At 42.2% G+C, this 23,222-nt stretch overlaps 1 protein-coding gene across 1 annotated transcript; it reads right to left on the bottom strand.

The window, feature by feature from the left end:
• Positions 1-1,500: 1,500 nt before the first annotated feature.
• LOC142246476 (uncharacterized) lies at positions 1,501-22,869 on the bottom strand. The gene is made up of 8 exons (XM_075319538.1): positions 22,461-22,869; positions 20,987-21,319; positions 13,169-13,465; positions 11,393-11,677; positions 11,139-11,225; positions 8,222-8,590; positions 6,793-7,125; positions 1,501-2,060 (listed from the first exon to the last, which is right to left on the bottom strand). The coding sequence occupies exons 1-8, from the start codon at positions 22,558-22,560 to the stop codon at positions 1,978-1,980; spliced, it is 1,887 nt and encodes a 628-aa protein (XP_075175653.1). The 5' UTR covers positions 22,561-22,869; the 3' UTR covers positions 1,501-1,977.
• Between the last annotated feature and the right edge of the window lie 353 nt (positions 22,870-23,222).

Consider the following 23,222-nt stretch of genomic DNA (forward strand, 5'->3'; position numbering starts at 1 on the left):
CTATCATGCTCGGGTACTCGAAACTCATTACTAGTGATGAGCGGGCACTACAATGCTCAGGTGCTCAGTACTCGTAACTAGTGATGAGCGGGCACTACCATGCTCGGGTGCTCTGTACGCGTAACTAGTGATGAGCGGGCACTACCATGCTCGGGTGCTCTGTACGCGTAACTAGTGATGAGTGGGCACTACCATGCTCGGGTGCTCAGTACTCGTAACTAGTGATGAGCGGGCACTACCATGTTCCGCTGCTCGGTATTCCTAACTAGTGATGAGCGGGCACTACCATGTTCCCCTGCTCGGTACTCCTAACTAGTGATGAGCAAGCACTACCATGCTCGGGTGCTCAGTACTGGTAACTAGTGATGAGCGGGCACTACCATGCTAGGGTGCTCAGTACTTGTAACTAGCGATGAGCGGGCACTACCATGCTCGGGTGCTCGTAGCTCATAACTAGTGATGAAGAGCATTACCATGTTCAGGTGCTCGGTACTCATAACTAATGATTACCCCCCCTACATAAACATTTTTAGTATCATCAAACTATAAAAATTTTAGAAGTTATTTAACCACTAAAATAATAATTTAAAAAATTGACATGTTTGGTAATTCCATTAATGTACTGACCTAGAGATTTGTGTTTCCAGGTAATTTTTACCTCAGAGTTCCATAAAAACAAAATCCAAAAACAATGACAAAATTGCATTTTTTTCCCCGCACAATATTAAAGCAAATTAATTTTTTTTGGCCCATTGTTTAGTACATTCCACGGTAAAATAAATGGTATAATTCACAATTGCAACTTGCTCTGCAAGAAAAAATCCCTCATGAGGCTATATCGATGGAAAAATAAAAAAGTTATGGCTTTTGGAATTAGGGGAGAAAATATAAAAAATTAGCAAAAACGAAAAATTGCCTGGTTGTTAAAGTACTAACGAGGCTGTCCACTTTCAGAAAACATTAGTTATAAAAAAAAAATGAAATGAGTATTAGTTTTGCTCCTCGGGTCCAGCACCTGCTCTCCGCCACTGCCTCTGTCTTTGTTGTGTGCTGCTTTGCCATCAAGTCGACAGCACTGCAGCCAATCACTGAGATCAGTGATTGCTTCCAGCTTTTTTTTCATGACGCCAGCACTGCAGACAATAGAAACTGGGGCAGCGAGAGAGACGCAGCTTTGGATCTGGAGAGGGTAAATAATACTTAGTTTTCTGTCTCTTTATATATATATATATATATATATATATATATATATTTATATTTATATATATATATAAAATATATATATATATATAATATATATATATATAATATATATATATTTATTTTTATATATATATATATATATATATATATATATATATATATATATATATATATATATATATATATAATTAGTGCATCTTATAGCAGGACGTCAACCCTTTTCTTTCAAGCTATAAGATAATTCCGTTACAAGCAATGTAAAAATTTGCTCATTTTTCAAAACCTGTTTTAATTACATTTGGTCACATTTTTCGATCATTTATTTCCTCTTGTATTTCATATACATCTTTGACATCTTTTAAATTTCAATAAATACAATAAAAAGTTGTGATGGTGTAAATATGCCGTAAACTTATTGCAGCCAGACAAGACGAGACGTTTCAATACATTAACTCTGTCCGCGGTTTTTCCGTACAGTGACGAGTTCAGCTCTGCGGTTGTGCTCCTTACGGTGTTTGTCCACTCTCTGATGAAATTTTCGTTACGTATTGTTACAATGTGATTTATCACAGTCAATGGATGATGATGGAAATCTTCATGCGTACAGACCCAGGTTGTTACATTAAAAATACAATGTAGAAGAGAAACAGGCTACACACGATCCATCACTGTGCTTTTATCCTCGAAGTTTCCAGTCTTTTATTATAATGCCGATTGCAGCCATTAATCCTGTCGTCACTTGTGGAAGATCCAGGAGTATAAAGTGGATAATTGTTACATCTCTGTGATTACACTCTCATCAAATGCTCGGAAACCCCAGTCCTGATAAGTCCGAGACCAGTGGTTCTTCTTTGGTTCTGTGAAAAATAACACAAACACATTGATATCAGTCGTTCTCATGTAGTCACTATATTTATAACAAGTGCCCCTTGTTACAAATACAGAAATTAATAAACAGGTTGTTCCCCTCTTATTACAATCTGTCCTCTCTACGTTGCTCATTTCGGGGATGCCTCTGTTTGAGGATATTTACCCCTTACATGTACAATTCTGCAGGATGTGCTTTAACGCTAGTATTTCTCATCACTACATGCCAGCGGGCCTCAATATAGACAGGGGCAGAAAAGAACCATCTTTTACACCTGACTGTGGAAAGCTAAATAGACAAGGTGCTGTCACAGTGATCAGGGAGAACAGGGGACAGGGGCTCCTAGACTGGCCCTCAGACCAGGGTTCCCTAGCTATCTCTGACCTCAGAGTTACCTCTGAAGGTGAGGATCTCTGAGCCACCTTCCTGGTCCTGCTCCTGACCACCCCTGATCTTATTCCCCCTCCCCTCAACCCCTGAGGAGGGCCAGGCAGGAGTGATAAAGCCAACAGAAGTAGACAGACTGGGGTAACCAAAACTCTATCTCTCGGCACACACAGAGTTATAAGACAATAAGAGCTTAGGAGTAAAATAAGAGCAAGGAGGAAACAACAAAACAACAGGGGAACTACACAAAAACTCCAAACACAAAACAATAAAATCACCAGGAGGACTGGGACACAGACCAACACAACAATAAACTATGGTCGGCATGGGAAGACAGATTCCACCATTTTAAAAAGACGGGGAGTAAATGTGATAGGATTCCAACATGTAATCCCAGAGGTAACCAGCAGGCTAGGAAAGGTTAACTCTTGCTAGCCTGCCCATTAATGAGCACACAGCTGGTCGACGCCCGAGCAATCCTGAGTAATTCAGAAACACCACAGAAACCATAGTGTAGAATGTCAGAATCTGTAGCGTGAACAGCGTCTGATACCGCCATGACACTCGGCGAGTTTTGAGCAAACTCTGTGTGTCAGGTGCACAGCCCAATATGAAAGGGCCAACACCCCAAAATGCACAAAATAAAAATAAGTAAAGCAAAGCCGAAAACAAGGACTGCCACAAGTGTAATGTGTAGGTGCACATTCACACTTTGAACACTCACAAATAAACATAACCTAGAATAAAAAAGAAATAAATAAATATATATATTTACTACAGGTATATATATATATATATAATATATATATATATATATATATATATATATATAGACCTGTAGTACATAAATGGTGTGAATAGTGGAACAGTTACATGTAACTTTAGTAGGGATATATGTATCATAAACCCTACCGGATGGAGGGCAGCATGTTTATAATGCGGATGGTCCATAAAATCTTTGTACTGCGGACTTACATCACAAAAATTAGCCACAAGCGGAGACTTCTCTAATTAAATTTCTGTTTCCATTGAAATTTGTTTTATTAACTGTGTTATGCGTCGTGATTCAAACTCTTGAACCTGTGCTTTGTGGTCGGCTTATCCGCCACAACTGACGCACCTTTTCTCTGTGTGTTTATTATCTGTTATCCTCGCTTTAGCCTTTTAGGTTAACAGATATTTTCATTTACTCATTTACCTGCCCAATCATCTTTCGGGTGTGACTATAAACACCCTTCCCTGCTGCTATTTCCTGCTGGTGATATTCTTGTTTGGATGTCCAGGCATACTGCCGTTGTTTAAGCCAGACAATGGAAAACTAGCTAGGCTTTTATCTTTCTGCTGTTTATGTTTTTCACGTTGCACCTATCTTCTGTATTTAGTTAGAACGTAAGCGGCATGCCTTATAACAGTACTTACTGTACCATACCTTGTCATTCTATATTTCTTGATTTTTACTTACTCTGGGGTCACTTTCTATCTCAGTATTTTCTTCTGTATATAATTTGCACTCTGCTCTGCCCTCAGGTTCCTTAGCTGGAACGTGAAGCACACAACAGACTTTCAGGCTGCATAGGTCCAAGTTGCCATTGCTTATTCTGGGGTTAGGGGTTTTCCATCCCATGCAGAATATACTAGAGCTGCGGGGTCCGAATTTCTAGTTTGTACAGGAACCAGCTGGGCCAGTTGCAGTATTTTCAATGTTTTACCTATTGATCCAGTGTGAGTTGATTACAGAATAATAACACACTGCCAAGATGTAAAGCAGCCAATGTTTCTGATGACCAGTTGCCCTTCATCAGGTTTGAAGTCAGTAATTACATAAAACCTCCGATGCAGCAAACTGGAACATGGCAGAAAATAAAAACTTTCCATGCAAGAAAATAATCTGATGGCAATATATCAGCAACAGTATTTTTTTTTTTTTGTAAATTGTGATTATAGTTGATTTCATCATCTCTTATATCACAATATATACTTTTTTTCTTATTATATATTTGTATGGTCATCTTTTTGAACATATTGTTTTTGTTTCCGCCACCTCCGCTCCTTTATGGATATCAAAAAAAGATCCAGAAGACAGCAGTAAAAAAAATGACAAAAAAGTGCTAAAAGAAAAAACGCTGATGGAAAAAGAAACCTTGAAGAAGCACTTGGAGAAACTACCAAAAAATGGGATTGCAAAACTATAGTGACAAGAAGAAAGAAAATGTTTTCTCAAGTGTCTTCTTCTTCTTTTCACTACTGGAAAAAGACACAGTGTGAACTGACACATTTCCATGTCATCATCTGTACATTACAAAATACCAATGTAATGCTCTTTGCACACCTCGGATAGCAATCAATTGAACATGTTTGTTCGGCAGCTATTCCTCCAGACACGACCGTGGGGAAAAGAGAATAATGATGGGGAAAAGGATCAGGAATGTATAAAGAGAGCCTGGGCAGGAGAGCTGCTCTGCAAAGCCAGCTGTCAATCACTGATAGGACTGCCCACTGAACCGAAAATGCCAGAAAGAGCAGAGGTTTATTGGTGTCTTTGCTCTATACCATCATCAAGTACATAGAGTGAGCGACACCCAAATGAAGTCACCCGAGGAATCAACATGTTTCATCTCTTGACCACTTCAAGCTTTCTGAACCCTGAAGTGATTAAAAGAAGTAAGAAAAGGCAGAAAATTTTGATTTTGGAATTATGTTCATTTTTTGGGAGGATTCCAGGGAGAAACTACCTGAAAAATACATCATGTGCAGTCACTTTGAGAGGATTCTCTGTTTTAACCCCTTCATGACACATGATGTATATTTATGTTATACATCGTGGCCCTCCCTTTGGTGCAGGCTCTCATGCTGATCCTGCGTCTTTCCCTGCACATGTTGGCTGATCTGATCATCCATCATCTGACTCTAATGGGTGGATCGTAGATCCGCTCGTGGCTGTTAACCAGTTAGCGTCATTCAACATTCTCATTGGTACGCCCGTCGTGTGATCACAGGACACTGATGGGATGTCATGACAGCCAGGGGTCAACTGATGACCCGTGTCTGTCATCATGCTCCTGTGAACGCAGGCTGTGAGTGACATCCATAGGAGATGGTGACTTCTGCTGTATAGAGAAGTGCTAATGCTAATGCACTGCTCTGTGTTGCACAAGCAATCAAACGATGACACATTCAAACTAGTAAATACAATAAAAAGTAAAGAAATGTTTTTTCATGAGAAAAAAACCAAAAGTTAAAGTCACTCCCGTTTTGCCTGATGATAATAAATCATTGCAAAAATAAAATAAAAAAATACACACATTTAGTATTGCTGCGTTCAGAAATATCCAATCTATCAAAATATTAAAGAAATGAATCCAATTTGTAAACAGTATAAAAATATATATATATATATATATATATATATATATATATATATATATATATATATATCCTTCAAAATTATGCTTTTTTGGCAACCTCAATAGTACAATAAAATACATTGAGAGGCGACCAAAACATTGTATCTACCCTAAAATGGCACAGTATTTGCAAAAATGTCAACTCAGGGCATAAAAAATACGTCATCATACGGCCCCAGATCCCAAAAATTAAAATGTTATTGTTCTCGAAAAATGGCTCCTAAAACAAATTTTTTTTAGACTTATCCAAATTTTTTTCAACATTTAAATAAAACAAAATACTATACATGTTCGGTATCTACAAACTCGTATTGAAGTGGATAATCATACTGGCTGGTCAGGTTTGCCATGTAGTGTTCGCGGTAAATAAAATGTCTGCTACTATTTTGCAGATTTAGGGTATGTGCGCACGTGTGCGTTCTGCACTGCAGCGTTTAAGTCACTGCATGTGCGTTTCAAAACGCAGCTGAAAAGTTTGTTGACCTGTAGAATTCATGCAGAATTCCTGCGTTCTGGATACTTTTTCTCCCATAGACAGAGTGGAGAAAGCATCCAGAATGCACAAAAGAAGGGACATGTTGCTTTTTAGAACGCAGCGTTTTGGCAGCATGCAAAACGCTGCATTCTAAAATGCAACGTGCGGATGGAATTTGCACAATCTTCATAGATTGTGCTGGGGACGCAGGACACATGTTTTTACACTGCGGTGCAGAACGCAGCGTAAAAGCATGATAACACGCAACGTGCGCACATACCCGTATTTAGATCACTCTTTTGTGGGTCTCATTGGGAGCTATCCTGTTAGCACCTAGCAGTGAATGAGGTCAGCACTCATTGAGTGGTTTCTCAACTGATATTCAGCATGGAGGAGCCCTCCTTCCATCCAATGGCCACTTATGTGAATGTTAGTGGGACATTTAGAGTATTTACCAGCTACTTTCAGGGGCGTGGAGCTGCGCTCTGCAAGGATCCGTCCCTCATTTTCAGAGAATGAAGCTGTGAACACGGCCCCGGATTCCTCACAAGTTGGGCAAAGTGTTAGGAAGGAGCAGATCTGTCCTTGGGATTTATTCTCGGTGACCCGGTAATTGGGATCCTGTTCCTTTAAGATCACTGTGTGCTCCTCATCCAGGCTCTTTTCCCATGTAACTCTGATGTCCCGAGGTATGTTTCCTTTCATGACGCAGCTAAGGGTTAATGTTTCTCCCTCGTTGCACGTTTCAGGAACACAAATTTCTGATACTGAGTAGAATCCGTAACTGTCTGCAGGAGAGAAAAAAATAGTGTAAAGACTCCATGTATTAAGTGAATGTGTCTGCGGGTTTTTTCTATGTAATCTAAGAGCATAATTATATAGGCACTGAGACCCTTTCCAGCAATGTGTCACTTACTGGACTGTTTTGTGTCAGTAAAATCTGTTTTATCAGAAGGAGATTATCACTACAGGACTAGGTGTATTGAGCCTTCTAGTCCAACCCCTACCTCTACCACTGATAAGCAGCTTTCTGCCTAGGCACAGTGTATACAGAAATCTGCCAATCAGTGGTGTGGGTGGGGTTATACATAGCTCAGCATTCCAAGCTCTACTAGATCTGTATAAGAGAAAACTGTGTTTGTATCACAACTGCTGCACCCAGAAAACTAAGTGACACATCGCTAGAATCAGGGTCTCTGCCCCTACATAATGCTGCTCTCGGAATACATAATAAAAAACTGCTGATAGATCCCCTTTAATACCTCATTGGTTACTGAAGTTTACACATTGATTTAAAGGAAACCAACCATCAGGATTTTCATATATAAAGTAAAGCCAGTGCTATAGTGGCAATAGGATGCTGAATCTAAGCATAAGTTTTGTTCTGAAATTGGATGTTTTGTTTCTGAAATATGTGCAAGTAAAATTCACTGCTATTTGATTGACAGATGCAACAGGAACTGGATATGTGGGTCAGGTCTTGCTATCTATTCCCACTGCTTGGCCTTCCTCCTCCTGTTGCCGTCATAGACGTAAATTCCAAATTCCAGCGTAGGCAGAGAGATAGGGGTGGGAATAGAAAGACCCAACCCACATATTCCTTTCCTGTTGCATCTGTCAATCAAATAGCAGTGCATTACTGGAACTTTACTTGCACATATTTCTGAAATAAAACATCCAATCTCTGAACAAAAGGTATGCCTTCATTCAGCATCCTAATGCCAAGATGGCCCTGTCTATATTTTATATATGAAAATCCTGCTGGTTGGTTCCCTTAAACTGAACTAACACACACTGACTTGCCACTTTAGACTTGTTTTTGGAGGCCTTTCCAATGTGAACTTCCTGCAGCAGAAAAAAAATCCACAAAGACAAAATACTTACCCAGGACAATTCCAAAGTATTTCTTCTCCTGCAGAATCTTGCCAGCTCTCATAAACCGACAGATGAACTCAGCCTGGTCATGTCGCTCCTTGTGCACCTGGAAGCTCAGTATGGAGCATAACGAGTGGCGGATTCCACCCACAAGTTTACTCTTAACGATATTCCAACATGTGTAAGAATCCTGTTCCTGCAACTCTTTGTAGTCCCCGGGAGTGTACAGCGACCCTTTCTCTTTTATTTCAATCTCCCTGTCCCCTTGTCGGATCAGCCACACCGCAGTTATGCTTTTTGGGTATCGGCCTGCAATACTGCACTTCAGAGTAGCAATGCTGCCTTCAGTCCAGTCTTTACAAACCGAGATATCGGTCACTAGAAAAACACAAAGGCACATGACTTAACATTATTTCCATTTAGTCTTGATATTGCATACAACAGGTGAAATAAATATTGAAAACATCACCAATTTTCTAAGTATATACATTTCTAAAAGTGTTATTGACATGACATTTTCACTAGATATTGGTAGCAACCCATCCAATCCACACAAGTAAAGAAGAAACCAAATTATAGATGTCCTTAAATTATTTGTAATGAGAAATATCAAAAGGAAAAAGTATTGAACGCGCTTACTGAAATTTATTTAATATTTTGTACAAAAGCCTTTGTTGGTGATGAAGCTTCCTGACGCCTCCTGTATGGAGACACTAGTTGTCTGCATTGCCCAGTTGGATTTTGGCCCATTCTTCCACACCAATACTCTTCACATCCTGCAGGTCCCGGGCTCTTTCTATTAACTCTGAGCTTTAGTTCCTTCCATACATTTTCTATTGATCGGCTTGGCCATTCTGGCAGATGTATTATCTTTCCCTGAAAGCAGGTAAGAATTCCTTGGCTGTGTGTTTGGGATCCTAGTCTTACTGAAATGTTCACCCTGGTTTTATTTTCATCATCCTGGTAGACAGCACTAGTTTTTTTTTTTTTTTTTTCCAATTTAAAGTTTTATTGAATTTTTCAAAAGCATACATGAAAAGAACACGGATTCATGTTGTAACAAATAGCACTCATCGAAAATGTCTGAGCGAAAACAAACTGTCATAGGCTTCATAATGGAATATAAATGATTGCAATAATACATGGATAATCATTTTAAACCATAAAAGATAGTGAAACAAGGAAGAGAGGTAAAGAAGAGTAGCAGTCATGAAGTGTAGGGAAGAAAGAGCGGGTCGGGAAAAGAGGAGAAAGGATAGGAAGTAGGACGCAGCGACCGGGACTGATACATTGTCTGTTGGACCAAGACTTATCAAAAGGGTGGTATATTGGCTGAAGAATAAGGGGGCCAGGGTACCAGTCCTCCGGAAGTTAGATTAGTTCCAGAAATGTTTTACCAGACAGGAATGATTCCCACTGAAACCATTTGGTGGCTGTCTCTACCGTCTGCCCGCGTGACTGGGCCATCACCATTTCCATTCGGTGAATCACATTCACGTCCATTACCCACCCATCTAGCGTAGGGGGGGGTAAGATCCTTCCAACGTCGTGGAATCACTGTCTTGGCTGCCTGGAGGAGGTGGCCTAAGATGGACTTTTTATACACTTTTTCGGATATGTTAAAGATGTACAGTAAAACTGTTTCTGGGCGGCTTGGGACTACAATCCCTGTGACCTCTTGAATGGCTACTAGTACTTTGTTCCAAAAGACCGACAAGCTCGGGCAGTACCACCAGATGTGTGACATGGTGCCCCCCTGCGCTCCACAGCGCCAGCACGTATCAGGAACAGTAGTTTTTTTTTATGAAGAATGTCTCTGTACATTTGTTCATTCATCCTTCCTTCAATTATATGAAGTTTGTTGAAAAACAGCCCCACGCAATGATGTTCACACCTTCAAACTTCACTGTTGGTGTTTTTGGGGTGATTTGCCTTTTGACCGCCAAACATGGTGTGTATTATGGCATCCAAAGAGTTCAATTTTGGTCTTATCAGACCATACTATATTGTCCAGTATTTCACAGCCTTGTCTAAACGTGGTTGAGGAAACTGTAAATGCTCTTGAACCTGCTCTTTGTTCAGCAATGAAGTCTTGTGTGGTGAGCATGCATATAGGAGCGTGCATACAGGCCATGAAAGAGGAGTGCATTATTTATTGTTTTGTAGGAAACAGTTGTCCCTGCTGATTCCAGGTCTTTCTGTTGCTCTCCACAGGTGGTTCTTGGCTCTTGGAAAACTCTTCTGATAATATTTTTTACTCCTCTGTCTGAAGTTTTGCGGGGGGCACCTGGTTGTAGCCGGTTTTATTTTTGCTGTGCCGATCCATCTTTGTTTTTGGTACACTCTGCACTGTTTGTCAGCAGTATGGATTGATGGACACACAGATATGAGCAGCCGTATTTGCGTACTGAGGGTTTTCAGTTTTTTCTACATATTGACAGTCTTACTAGCCAATAAGGCTACGTGCACATGCTGCAGATTTGGTGCAGAAATTTTCTGCATGAAATTCACACCTTCTAGCAGAAAAAATGCACACAAAAAAACGCACTGAAAAAGCCATTCGTTTTTTCTTGCATTTTTTTTAGTGAAATCAATGGCTGGAACTTTTGAAAAACGCCCCAATAATTGACATGCTGCAGATTATTTTTCTGCACCAAATCTGCAAGGAAAAAAAGCAATGTGAGCATAGAACTTCAGAAATCTCATTGACTTTACTGGCTTTAGGATAGGCATGCAAAATTTTTGCAGATTTCTAAAAAAAAAAAACGCATCAAAATCTGCATTAAAAAATGCGCTGTGTGCACAGGGCCTTAAAGGTTACTCACTGGCGTTTCAACAAACTTTGCATAACTTACATGCATATGATTAGTAATCTTTGTTGCAAATTTCTTTTTATGTTTTGAATACCTTTTAAGGTTTATCTTACCTTGTTTGCAGAAAATCTGAATGATTAATAACAGTAAGAAGCCGCAAATCGCTGAAATCCACAAGGCCTTTGGTACATAAGCATCAACTGCAAGCACAGACATATAGTTAGTAACTTAATATGTATCTGTAAAAAAAAACATTAACATAAAACCATCCAAAATATGGAACATTAACTAATTCCAATTGGGTTTTACGATTGTCTTAATCCATAGAATAATATCTTGAACCGTAATAAAATTATTGAAAACTTACCCAGAAACTTCAGTCTTTCCGTCGTTCCCTCTCGGATAGTGGAATGGTGGACGCTGCAAGTGTAATCAATGTTGCTGTCACTGTACGTCACATTGGTCCGATACACGGCCTCTAGGGAATAGGTGCCATTAGAATTTCTCCATTTCTTGATCTTGCAACCCAAGAGCTCTCCACCTTTTTTCATGGAGAGGTTCAGATCATCGGGATAGAAGCCTGACACCAGGCAGACCAGAGACGAATTCTTTTGTCCGTTGCTGGAGAGGTAGAAGAAGACCTCTGGCTGAACTGCGAAACAGCGTGATAAAAGAGAGCAGTGGGGAAAATTAAGTAAAACATATGACTAGAAACGCTGGAAAATCAAATTAGGTCTTCAAAACTAATTGCTGCTCACAGTCTTTATAACATAGCTAGCTTTTTTTTTTCTTTACATCAGTTGCACGCAGAAGGATTTTGAAAAGTATTTTGCTCCAGCTAAAACCAAAAATGAGTCCAAAACACAGAAGAGGTGCAAATCTTTTCTATACTTTTCTCTTTGGTTTTGGCTGATAAATACTGATACAAAATAGTGACTAAAATACTTCTGTAAGAAAGGCCTTAAGCCCGCTTTACACACTACAATATATCTTACGATGTGTCGGCGGGGTCATGTCGTAAGTGACGCACATCCGGCATCGTAAGGTACATTGTAGTGTGTGACAGCTACATGCGATTGCGATTGAACGGTAAAACGTTCATCGCATGCACGTCGTTCATTCCTCATGAATTGAACGTCAGATTGTTCATAGTACCCGGGGTAGCACACATCGCAGTGTGTGACACCCCGGGAACGAGGAACAGATCTTATCTGCGTCCTGCGGCTCCCGGCCAACAATGCGGAAGGAAGGAGGTGGGCGGGATGTTTACGTCCCGCTCATCTCCGCCCCTCCGCTTCTATTGGCCGGCTGCTGCGTGATGTCGATGTGACGCCGAACGTCCCTCCCACTCCAGGAAGTGGACGTTCGCCGCCCACATCGAGATCGTATGGACGGGTAAGTACGTGTGACGGGAGTTAATCGTTTGTGCAGCACATTCAACAAAATTGAACGTGCCGCACATACGATGGGGGCGATTACAATCGCATACGATATCGTATGCAGAATCGTAACATGTAAAGCAGGCTTTAAAGAGAAGATTTCACCAAATTTTACATGTTGAGTTGGACACACAATTTATGAGTGGCTGCAAATATTAGCAAAGTATTTACCACCTAATGAGTTAGCTTTTTTTCAAGTCCAAGTGAGTGTTATCAGCCAGTTTTCACTGTGGGCGTATACGTCTCCCTCCTGTATGATGCCGACCAATCATAAGCAGTTTACTGCACATGGTCTTTCTCTGATTTTGCTGTTTCTTTGTACTCCATACAGCCTTCTCTCTGCTGGAAACTACTTTCTTGGGATCAATGTGGTTCTTAATGGTAAAATTTCACTAGTCAAGCAAATTAATATGGAAAAACCCTTAAAGGAAGTGAATAAGATGGCATATAGGAACTTTATTCAGGAGTCATATTTAGCCACCAGTGTTTGTCTCAGCAATGGCTCTCCAGTTTTCTAAATGTTTTGTCAACCCACACCACAAATAAGTAGCCAATTTTTTAGCACTTTTGAAAATTATCTTGTCACAATTTTCAACATAACATTGGTACAACTTTGTGGGGTTTTTTTGCTTTATATTACGTATTTCACAACTGATTAATTTATCCTGTGGTTACACCGATATTCAGTATGTTGGGGGTCTTACCTCCAAAGGTAAGCTGAAATGTTTTTTTCAGCGGAGGAAATATTTTCGGCACAACTTCACATGAGTAATGAGCCTTGTCATCCTCCAGGACAGGAGTAAAACAGAAGGAATTTTGAACTTTAAAGCCGTGAGTGTCATTGCCTTCCACCCAGGTTGGGGCAGAGGTGCTGAGAAGTGCTCCATCTTTCAGCCATCGGAACGTAACTTCAGGAGATGACAGATTATTTGCTGAACATTGCAACTCATTCGACTTGTTCATAACGACTGTTGTTCCTTCAAGGCTGATGTGACGGAATTCTGTAAGATAACAAGGAGATGATTAAGTAATAATGATATATGGTGTTATGCAGTCAGATTACTAGGACTCCAACTGCCCTTCAAATGAAATTTATATAAAGAACTCTTACTTTGTAGTTATTTGGTACATAAATAGAAAAACACAGAAACTTTCCTCATCAAGGACGTCTCATTCCGCCTCCTTTCAACCCTAGAACACGCTACCATAGAAATCTACCATAGAAAACAAGTGACCTAGCAGGCCTGCGAGGCCCCAGGTATGCGTTCTAGGGTTAACCAACTACTGCAAACTTACATACATGTACGTCAGCTCTGAGATCACCATATCTGGAGGGGACTCAGGAGCCTATTTCACACACCATAGATGACAGCTATGCTACACAGCCAGCATCTGTTTCTAATAGCAGCATCCGGAGCTGACCACTGATCGCTGCTGTTAACCATTTAGATTCTGCTGTCAATCTCTGGCATTTGCTTTTTAATAGAGCAGTTGACAAAGAACACAATTCCACTGGATCATGGGACAACAATGGGTTATCATCGGCCAAGGTCGTCAGGTTATCAAGGTTATCAGCCAAGGTCCTCATCATCTTTGTGCTACTGTGAAAGTCAGCCATTGGCCGAATTTCATGGGTGAGTGTGATTTGAACAATATACTGCACTTTTGTAGTAGCGTATATAGAAGTAGCGATCAGATGATTGCACATTCAAGTCCCCTCAATAGGAGTGAAAACTTAAAAAAATATATAAATAAATAAAAACAGGCAACTAACAAAACAAAAGTGTTAGGCTGTGTGCGCACGTTGCCGTTTTTTCATGCGTTTCCGCAGCATTTTGAACTGCAGCGTTTTAATGCAAAAATGCATGCGTTTTGATTTCCAAGCAAAGTCTATGGGAAATAGGGCTTTTTTGTGCGCACGATGCTTTTAAAAACGCAGCATTTTAGTTGCAGAAAATTTGTCAAAATCTCTGCGTTTGAAGAAGCAACATGTCAATTGTTTTTGCCATTTTGGCAGCGTTTTGCTAACATTAAAGTCAATGAGAACTCTCAAAACGCAACCTAAGGCCCCCTTCACACGTCCGTGAAAACCACGCACGTGTGTTACGGGCCGTTTTTCGGGTCCGTGTCCCGTTTTTGTGTCCGTTTTTATGGTCCGTGTGGCACCTGTGTGAATTGCGTATGCTAGCTGTGTTTGTGTGCAGAACGTCCGTGTGTGCGTGTGGAATTAACGTGTATGTGTACGTGTAATGTCCGTGTGTAATGTCCGTGTGTGTGATGCACAATGTCGTTTATAAACGTCGGCTGACAGCAGACAGAGTTGCGCGATGAGAATGAACTCGAGTGAACTTCACCCGACTTCATCCTCATACCGCGGCTCTGTCTGTGCCGAGTACTGATTAGCGGTCACCTGTGAAGGATTCACCGGTGACCGCTAATCCCCCGAGTAACTGAAGTTTCCCCCCCTCTCTCATACTCACCGTTCCTCGATCCCCGGCGCGGCCCTGCACGGCATTCACACTGCTGCGGCGGCTTTTACTATTTTGAAAAAGCCGGCCGCTCATTAAACAATCTCCTATTCCCTGCTTTCCCCGCCCACCGGCGCCTATGATTGGTTGCAGTGAGACACGCCCCCACACTGAGTGACAGGTGCCTCACTGCACCCAATCACAGCAGCCGGTGGGCGGGTCTATACTGTGCAGTAAAATAAATAAATAAATAATTAAAAAAAAATGGCGTGCGGTCCCCCCCAATTTTAATGCCAGCCAGATAAAGCCATACGGCTGAAGGCTGGTATTCTCAGGATGGGGAGCTCCACATTATGGGGAGCCCCCCACCCTAACAATATCAGTCAGCAGCCGCCCAGAATTGCCGCATACATTATATGCGACAGTTCTCCATCCCCATCCATCCCATCCATCCAGTGACGCCCTCCATGTCCGGCGTCACTGGATCCAGTGACAGCGGGTAACCTCAGTGACAGCTCAGCTGATCGCGCGGCTGTCTTCATTACCTGCGTGGAGGTGACCGGAGCGGCGGTGTCTTCTGCAGCTCCTGTCACCTCCATGCAGCAGCGCTGGATGCGACGCTGGACCATCCTGGATGACGCCGGACATGGAGGGCTTTTTGGGGCTGATTAAAGTGGTGAACCAGGTTATATGTGTGTGTTTTTTATTTCTAATAAAGGATTTTTTCTGGTGTGTGTGTGTTTATTTACTGTAATTTACAGATTAATCATGGAGGGTGTCTCATAGACGCCTGACATGATTAATCTAGGACTTATTGGCAGCTATGGGCTGCCAATAACTCCTTATTACCCCGATTTGCCAAAGCACCAGGGCAAATCGGGAAGAGCCGGGTACAGCCCCAGAACTGTCGCATATAATGTATGCGGCAATTCTGGGCGGCTGCTGACTGATATTGTTAGGGTGGGGGGCTCCCCATAATGTGGAGCTCCCCATCCTGAGAATACCAGCCTTCAGCCGTATGGCTTTATCTGGCTGGCATTAAAATTGGGGGGGACCGCACGCCATTTTTTTTTAATTATTTATTTATTTATTTTACTGCACAGTATAGACCCACCCACCAGCTGCTGTGATTGGGTGCAGTGAGGCACCTGTCACTCAGTGTGGGGGCGTGTCTCACTGCAACCAATCATAGGCGCCGGTGGGCGGGGAAAGCAGGGAATAGGAGATTGTTTAATGAGCGGCCGGCTTTTTCAAAATAGTAAAAGCCGCCGCAGCAGTGTGACTGCCGTGCAGCGCTGCGCCGGAGATCGGGGAACGGTAAGTATGAGAGAGGGGGGGAAACTGACCGACAGACTGTGAGAGAGGGACAGACAGACAGAGAGACCGACAGAGAGACAGAGAGACCGACCGACGGACTCAGGGAGATTGACCGACATACACAGAAATAGAAAGAATGGCCGACATCACTAGAAATAAAAACACCAAACGGACACGGACTATAGGTAGATGCATACGTGTTTACTAACGTGTGTGCACATACCCATAGACTTTCATTGTGTCCACGTGTGCGTGCTCCGTGCAGATAACGGACATGCATCCGTGCAAAACGCAAACACATACGGATCACGGACACGCACACACGAACATAATGAAATAACGCACGTGTGACCACAATCATAGATTAACATTGGTGCACGTTTGGCCGTGTCTCCGGTATATACGGAAACGGACCAAACACGCACGTGTTTCACGGACGTGCGAAGGGGGCCTAAAGCGGGCTTTACACGCTACAACATCGCTCAATCGATCTCGTTGGGGTCACGGAATTTGTGACGCATATCCGGTCGCTTTAGCGATGCCGTTGCGTGTGACACCTATGAGCGATTTTGCATCGTCGCAAAATCGCTCATCGGTGACATGGTGGTCCATTCTCAAATATCGTTACTGCAGCAGTAACGAAGTTGTTCCTCGTTCCTGCGGCAGCACACATCGCTCCGGGTGACACCACAGGAACGAGGTACCTCTCCTTACCTGTCTCCCAGCCACAATGCGGAAGGAAGGAGGTGGGCGGGATGTTACGTCCCGCTCATCTCCGCCCCTCCGCTGCTATTGGGCGGCGGTTCAGTGACGCTGCTGTGACGTCGCTGTGATGCTGAACGAACCCTGCCCCCTTAGAAAGGAGGCGGTTCGCCGGTCACAGCGACGACGCAGAGCAGGTAAGTATGTGTGACGGGTCCGGGCGATGTTGTGCGACACGGGCAGCGATTTGCCCGTGTCGCACAACCGATGGGGGCGGGTACGCACGCTGGCGATATCGGTACCGATATCGCAGTGTGTAAAGTACCCTTAAATCAAAATCCTAGCATTTTACATGCTTTTTTTGATGCAGAACACCTGCTTTTTTGACAAGATAAAAGCATGCATTTTTAACATTATAGTGAGGTCATGACGTCTTCTTTTTCACACACATATAGTTCGACTATAAAAAAAGTGAAAAACAATAATTTAACGTTATTTTATACATAAATATTATATCACATTAATCTTTTTATTAAAATTAGCTATTTTGTCTATGATTTCAAGCATGATATTTATTATCATTGTTTTCCTTTTTTCATAGTATTTGAATGTTTAACCTTTATTTAGTAGTGTATTTGTATTGAAAACGCATCTGTCTTTAAGCACAGAAAATGTATGTAAAACGCGGCAAGACAAACGCATGCGTATTTCCTGCATTTTTGTGGTCAAAATCGAATTTGACATTGCCAAATTCTGCCAGAGGATGCGTTCATTTCTGCAAGGTACTGGACGCATCGTGCGCACATGGCCTAATGGGTACTTTGCACGTTGCGACATCGCTAGCCGATGCTAGCAATGCTGAGCGCGATAGTACCCGCCCCCGTCGTACATGCGATATCTTGTGCTAGCTGCCGTAGCGAACATTATCGCTACCGCAGCTTCACACGCACATACCTGCCCTGCGACGTTGCTCTGGCCGGCGACCCACCTCCTTCCTAAGGAGGCGGGTCGTGCGGCGTCACAGCTACGTCACACGGCAGGCGGCCAATAGAAGCGGAGGGGCGGAGATGAGCAGGTCGTAAACATCCCGCCCACCTCCTTCCTTCCGCATTAGCGGTGGACACAGGTAAGGCGATGTTCCTCGCTCCTGCGGCTTCACACACAGCGATGTGTGCTGCCGCAGGAACGAGGAAGAACATCGTATCTCTTATTGGTGCGACATTATGAAAATGTCCGACGCTACACAGATCACCGATTTACGACGCTTTTGCGATCGTTTATCGGCGCATCTAGGCTTTACACGTTGCAACATCGTTACCGGCGCTTGGATGTGCGTCACTTTCGATTTGACCCCGACGATATCAGAGTATCGATGTCGCAGCGTGCAAAGTACCCCTTAGTATCTCAAAAACAGCTGCAAACATTAATAGGCAGTAAATTGCAAAAGTGCTTGTTTTTTTTACAAGCACAATCACACAATATTAATTTAAGAAAATGGGTGTAACCCTTTAATATGTATGTGCTGTACATAACGAGCAGGAGATCCGCCACGCTTTGAACAATTGTCATCTAGTGATAGGCACTATCTGGGAAACACTGAAGGAAAAAGAACAGAGAAAGTTCTGGGAGAGAGACCTGCAGGTCCACATTGACAGTAACCTGACTTACCTTCTAAATGATTAGTTTGAAGACATTGATTTATTTATTTTTATTATGCATTGCTTATTACTATTTTATATCTTAGTGTACAAACATTATCATCGCTGTCCCCAATCTACATTGCCTATCAGTATCATAAATACGAGGAGAACATACAAACTGCTTGCAGATGTTGTTCTTGGTGAGATTTGAACCCAGGACCGAAGTGATAACCATGGAGCGTTGTTAATCACTATATATTGCTGACCACTGACCCACCGTGCTGCTCAATGGATAGATGAGATCAGACCTGTAAGTCGTTGATCATTCAGGAAGGCCTGTTACCATTATTGCAAACACTACCAACAAAATATTGAGGCGATATGCATTTTCATATACAAGAGGCCAACAGAAAACCAGGGCTCCTAAGCTGACCCTCAGACTAGGGGGCCCTATGCTATCCCTAGTCTTCAAAAAAAAGTCAGTGGAGCCTCTGTTAGGAGTCTCAACACAGAAACTAGCCAGATATTCCTCCTGGAAGGACCCAGCCAAGGAGTGGCTCTTTTTAGGAGACCACCATAACCACCATATTAAGTGGCATTTTTGCTCAATATCCAACTCTTTGACAAGTTTAAAGATATGACAAGGGAAATACCAAGGCCAGGTATCTATCCACACACAGCTGTTTCGGGGTATTGTTCCTCATCAGTGTGGAGTAGGATTCTGGCTGGGTGGGTAGGAGCAGTGCCTAGTAGACAAAAAAGACAAAACAATCACTGATCTCGGGGAGACCAGCCAGCATACCTCTAAAGGTGGGGATGCCTGAGTCTCCTTGCTGGCCCTGCTCCTGAGCAGCCCTGATCTGATACACCTTTCCCTCAGCGGAACCGGGACTAGAGTGAGATTAAACCCACAAAAATAGACAGACAAGGGAACAAAATCTCTGTCACACAGCACTCACTCACAAAGGTATAAGACAATAAGGCTAGGGACCCACTTTGCGTTTTTACCTGCGTTTCTGCAGCGTTTTGAGAAGCACCTTTTTCATGACAAATGGCCTGCGTTTTGCGTTTCCATGTTATTCTATGGATAAATGTGATTTCCAGACCCCACTTTGCGTTAAAACGCTGCGTTTAATTTGCATATTTTGTGGCAAAAAACATGCGTTCAAAGAAGATGTCAGTTGTTTTTGCCATTTTGGGTGCGTTTTGCTAACATTGGAGTCAATGAGAAATGGCAAAAACCAAGATTCCTGCAAATTCCTGCGTTTTACCTGCTTTTTCTGTGCAGAAAACATGCGTTTTGGACTTACAAAACGCATGCTTTTTGCACATTAATTTAATGATTTCATATGTCCCTTTTCACACACACATAATCCGACAATTAAATTAAAGAAAATTTATAATTTATTGTTATTTTTCTAATAAATACTATATTAACGCTATAATTTCATTATATATTTCTATTTTCTTTATAATTTCTGAAATTATGTATGTCACCCTTTTTTTTCTCTTTTTTCATTATTTTTGACTGTTTAAACTTTATTTAGCAGTGTCAAGATTTACAAAACGCATCTGGCAGAAAGCAGGTGGAAACGCATGTAAAAGCGCTGAAAACGCATCAAAAACGCAGTAAAGACGCATGCGTTTTTAGCGCTAAAATTGTGGAAAAGGCAACTTTGGTCAAATCAATTAAGCCCAAAACATGCGTTCTAAACTCCAAGTAGGTGAACGCAAAGTGGGTCCCTAGATTTAAAGATAAGAAGGAAAACAAGATCAGGGAGGAGACAACAGGACGATGGTTAAATTCCACAACCACTCCGGGCAAAAAGCAACACTTTCCAGATAGTCTGGAACACACAGATCAACACACTATAACCTATAGCTTGCATGGGTAGTAGATTTCATCCAGCTTAAATATTAGAGGAACAGATGCGATAGGCTTCCTCAACACATGTGATCAAAGGAGCCTAACAAGCAGGCTAGCAGAGGTTAACTCTTGCTAGCCTGACCATGACTGAGCACACAGCAGGACCTGAGTCTGTCTGTGGTGATCAGAAACACCAGAGAAACCATCGGGCAGAGTGTCAGAATCTGCAATGTGAACAGAGCCTAACGCCGCCATGACAGTCAGAGAAGTTTGCGCAAAATTCTGTGTGATACCAACAGACTTCAGCTCACTTTGTCTACATGAGGTCAACATTGTACCACTGTGACTGAAAGGTAGCAAATTATCTATCTATTTATTATCCATTATCTATATTCTACTGTATCCATGTATATAATTATCTTTTATCTATCGTTGAACTATAGAATTTTGTAATTTTGATACAATTATTCTTTTTTTTGTATATAAATTGCATCACTCAATACAATTAGGACATGGCAGGTCACTTACCAGTAACAATCAGACTAACAGCGTGCGTCACCTGTTCCGATCCCAGTCGGATACTGCAGGAATAGAGACCGGCATCGTCCTGCGTGACAGTAGGCAGAGAGAGTGATGCGTCTCCCTTCGCCAGCTGTTCTTCTGAGATTTGCGCACCAGGTCTGAATACAGTGATTGTGTCCACGTACGATAATACTTTCTTCCCATCGTGCTTCCAAAATACGTGCACCTGCGCAGGATCCACTGGGGTGACACCCAGAGAAAACATACACTGCAGGACGGCCGTGGTCCCGGGCTCAGAGGTGATGGGAGCACTGGAGGTGGTGACCTGTAGCTGAGCACCTGTGAGACACAGACCGGTGCAGGCGATCATGATATGAATCTCTATAGAACAATATAGTTTATATGTGAAGACACAAGGAGGGAAAGTAAACAAAAAATACAGCAGTCTGAGACATTTCCACTGGTTGTAGTGATTGTACGGCAATATTTTAATATCTTAAAGCTTCTGATAATTACCGCTGACTTCCAGTCAGTCAGAAATGGACCGGAGCGGCACCGTGAAGAGCAGAAGATGGCGGCTGGTAAGTATTTTATTATGGGTAGGGAACATGCATTATCAATACCAGTTTGGTGGTACTTTTTGAAACTTCTTGGTATTTGGCAGTCGTGTTTTTAGGGCATTTTTCTGCAGCAGAAACTAAAAACGGAAATACACACGTATATATATTTTTTTTATTTTTTTTTTACCTATAATGAGATCATATGGGAAAAATCCACACATAAAACTCAATGTACCCACAAGAGAAATTACGTCATTGCAAAAAAACGCGCCTCAGGTTTACGCAGCGTAAAAAAATATAGCGCAGTCGGTGGAAGATTTCTATAAAGCCCATCCACTTTACTGGATCTGAAACATAGGGCGATTTTTGCTCATCAAAAATACGTGGCGTGGAAAACTCAGGTTGGGAATAATGCAACTGTTTCGTTATATTTAGGGGAATACAATTTCATGTAATTATAGACATAATAGCAGCAGTGTAAGGTCCACACTAAGATAATGATATCACATTGTCATGCGTCTATACTAGGAGCTGTTCCATGTAAGAATATGTTGCAGAATTTTCTATGACCCGAGTCTGTCCGGTACATCTGACGGGGGCAGTCTCTGCAGAATGTGCTTAGATTCTGCAAACGCTTCATCAAATGAATGATACATAAAATGAATGAGAAGATCAGCTAAAATCCCATGGATGATAGTACGTCTGGAGACACAGGTGTGTAGTATGTTCCCAGACACACCTGTACAGACTATACGGATGTCATCTTATTCTGTGCATCGTGTGATAACTAGGATGTGATACTCCAGCTCATTGTAAAAAACGTTCACACACGAAGCATCACAAGGGCAAACGCTGTCACACAAATCTGCAAAATGAACGCCTTTTATTACTCTAGTATCATCATTAAAGCCAATACTCACATGCGGCCGTCACCAGGAGCAGCAGGATCAGGTGCACGGAGGACATGGTCACTGTAAATAAAGGAGAGAAGCAGGGCCTGGGAGATGCTCTATAAACCATTGTCAGTCACATCACAACCAGTTACACGGCCGTGTCTCCTCCTACATGGGCTGGAAGATCTCATATGAGTGGTACAGGAATGCAAGCCCTCGTGTAAGAGGCAGCCGTAATGAGGATGGATGCAGGCAGCCTGCAGGATCTGGGGGTGGATGTGACGGCTCAGGGATTTGTGTAGCACTGTGGAGATAGATGTAACACTGAATACTAGAAATGAGCAATTTGCTTTGCATTGCTCTGGTCCTGCATTCAATCCGGTTCTGCATTCATTCTGGTTCTCCTTAGTAGGTGGTCTTCCTTTTTATGTCCCTTGTGCTTACAAGGTCTCATGACGCTATGACATCGCAGTACGTAGTAAGCGCCAACGGTGCCCAAGAGGCTGGTGGTATGGGAGAAGATATGGAGTAGCATGACATTTAATGTACCCAGGATGCTGATCGTAGCGGTGAAGACCGACTGATATGGAGGACCATGAGATTTAATGTTCCCACAATGCTGGTCATAGAGATGAAGACCGACTGATATGGAGGACCATGAGATTTAATGTTCCCACAATGCTGGTCATAGAGATGAAGACCAAAGTAAAGAAACCCGAGCATTCAAGAAGGGGCAAGAGAAGTATTTGGATGCAAGTGTTTTTATTTACAATCGACAAACCGCAAAAC

This window comes from Anomaloglossus baeobatrachus, chromosome 7, assembly GCF_048569485.1.
Source record: "Anomaloglossus baeobatrachus isolate aAnoBae1 chromosome 7, aAnoBae1.hap1, whole genome shotgun sequence".
In the NCBI taxonomy this organism is placed as follows: domain Eukaryota; kingdom Metazoa; phylum Chordata; class Amphibia; order Anura; family Aromobatidae; genus Anomaloglossus; species Anomaloglossus baeobatrachus.

Coding starts and splice junctions, on each gene's coding strand:
- LOC142246476 (XM_075319538.1), bottom strand. CDS start 22,560: ATGGTTTATAGAGCATCTCCCAGGCCCTGCTTCTCTCCTTTATTTACA. Junction 13,466..20,986: donor TGTTAGTCTGATTGTTACTG/GTAAGTGACCTG, acceptor GTTATCTTACAG/AATTCCGTCACATCAGCCTT. Junction 11,226..11,392: donor GGAAAGACTGAAGTTTCTGG/GTAAGTTTTCAA, acceptor CTGTGCTTGCAG/TTGATGCTTATGTACCAAAG.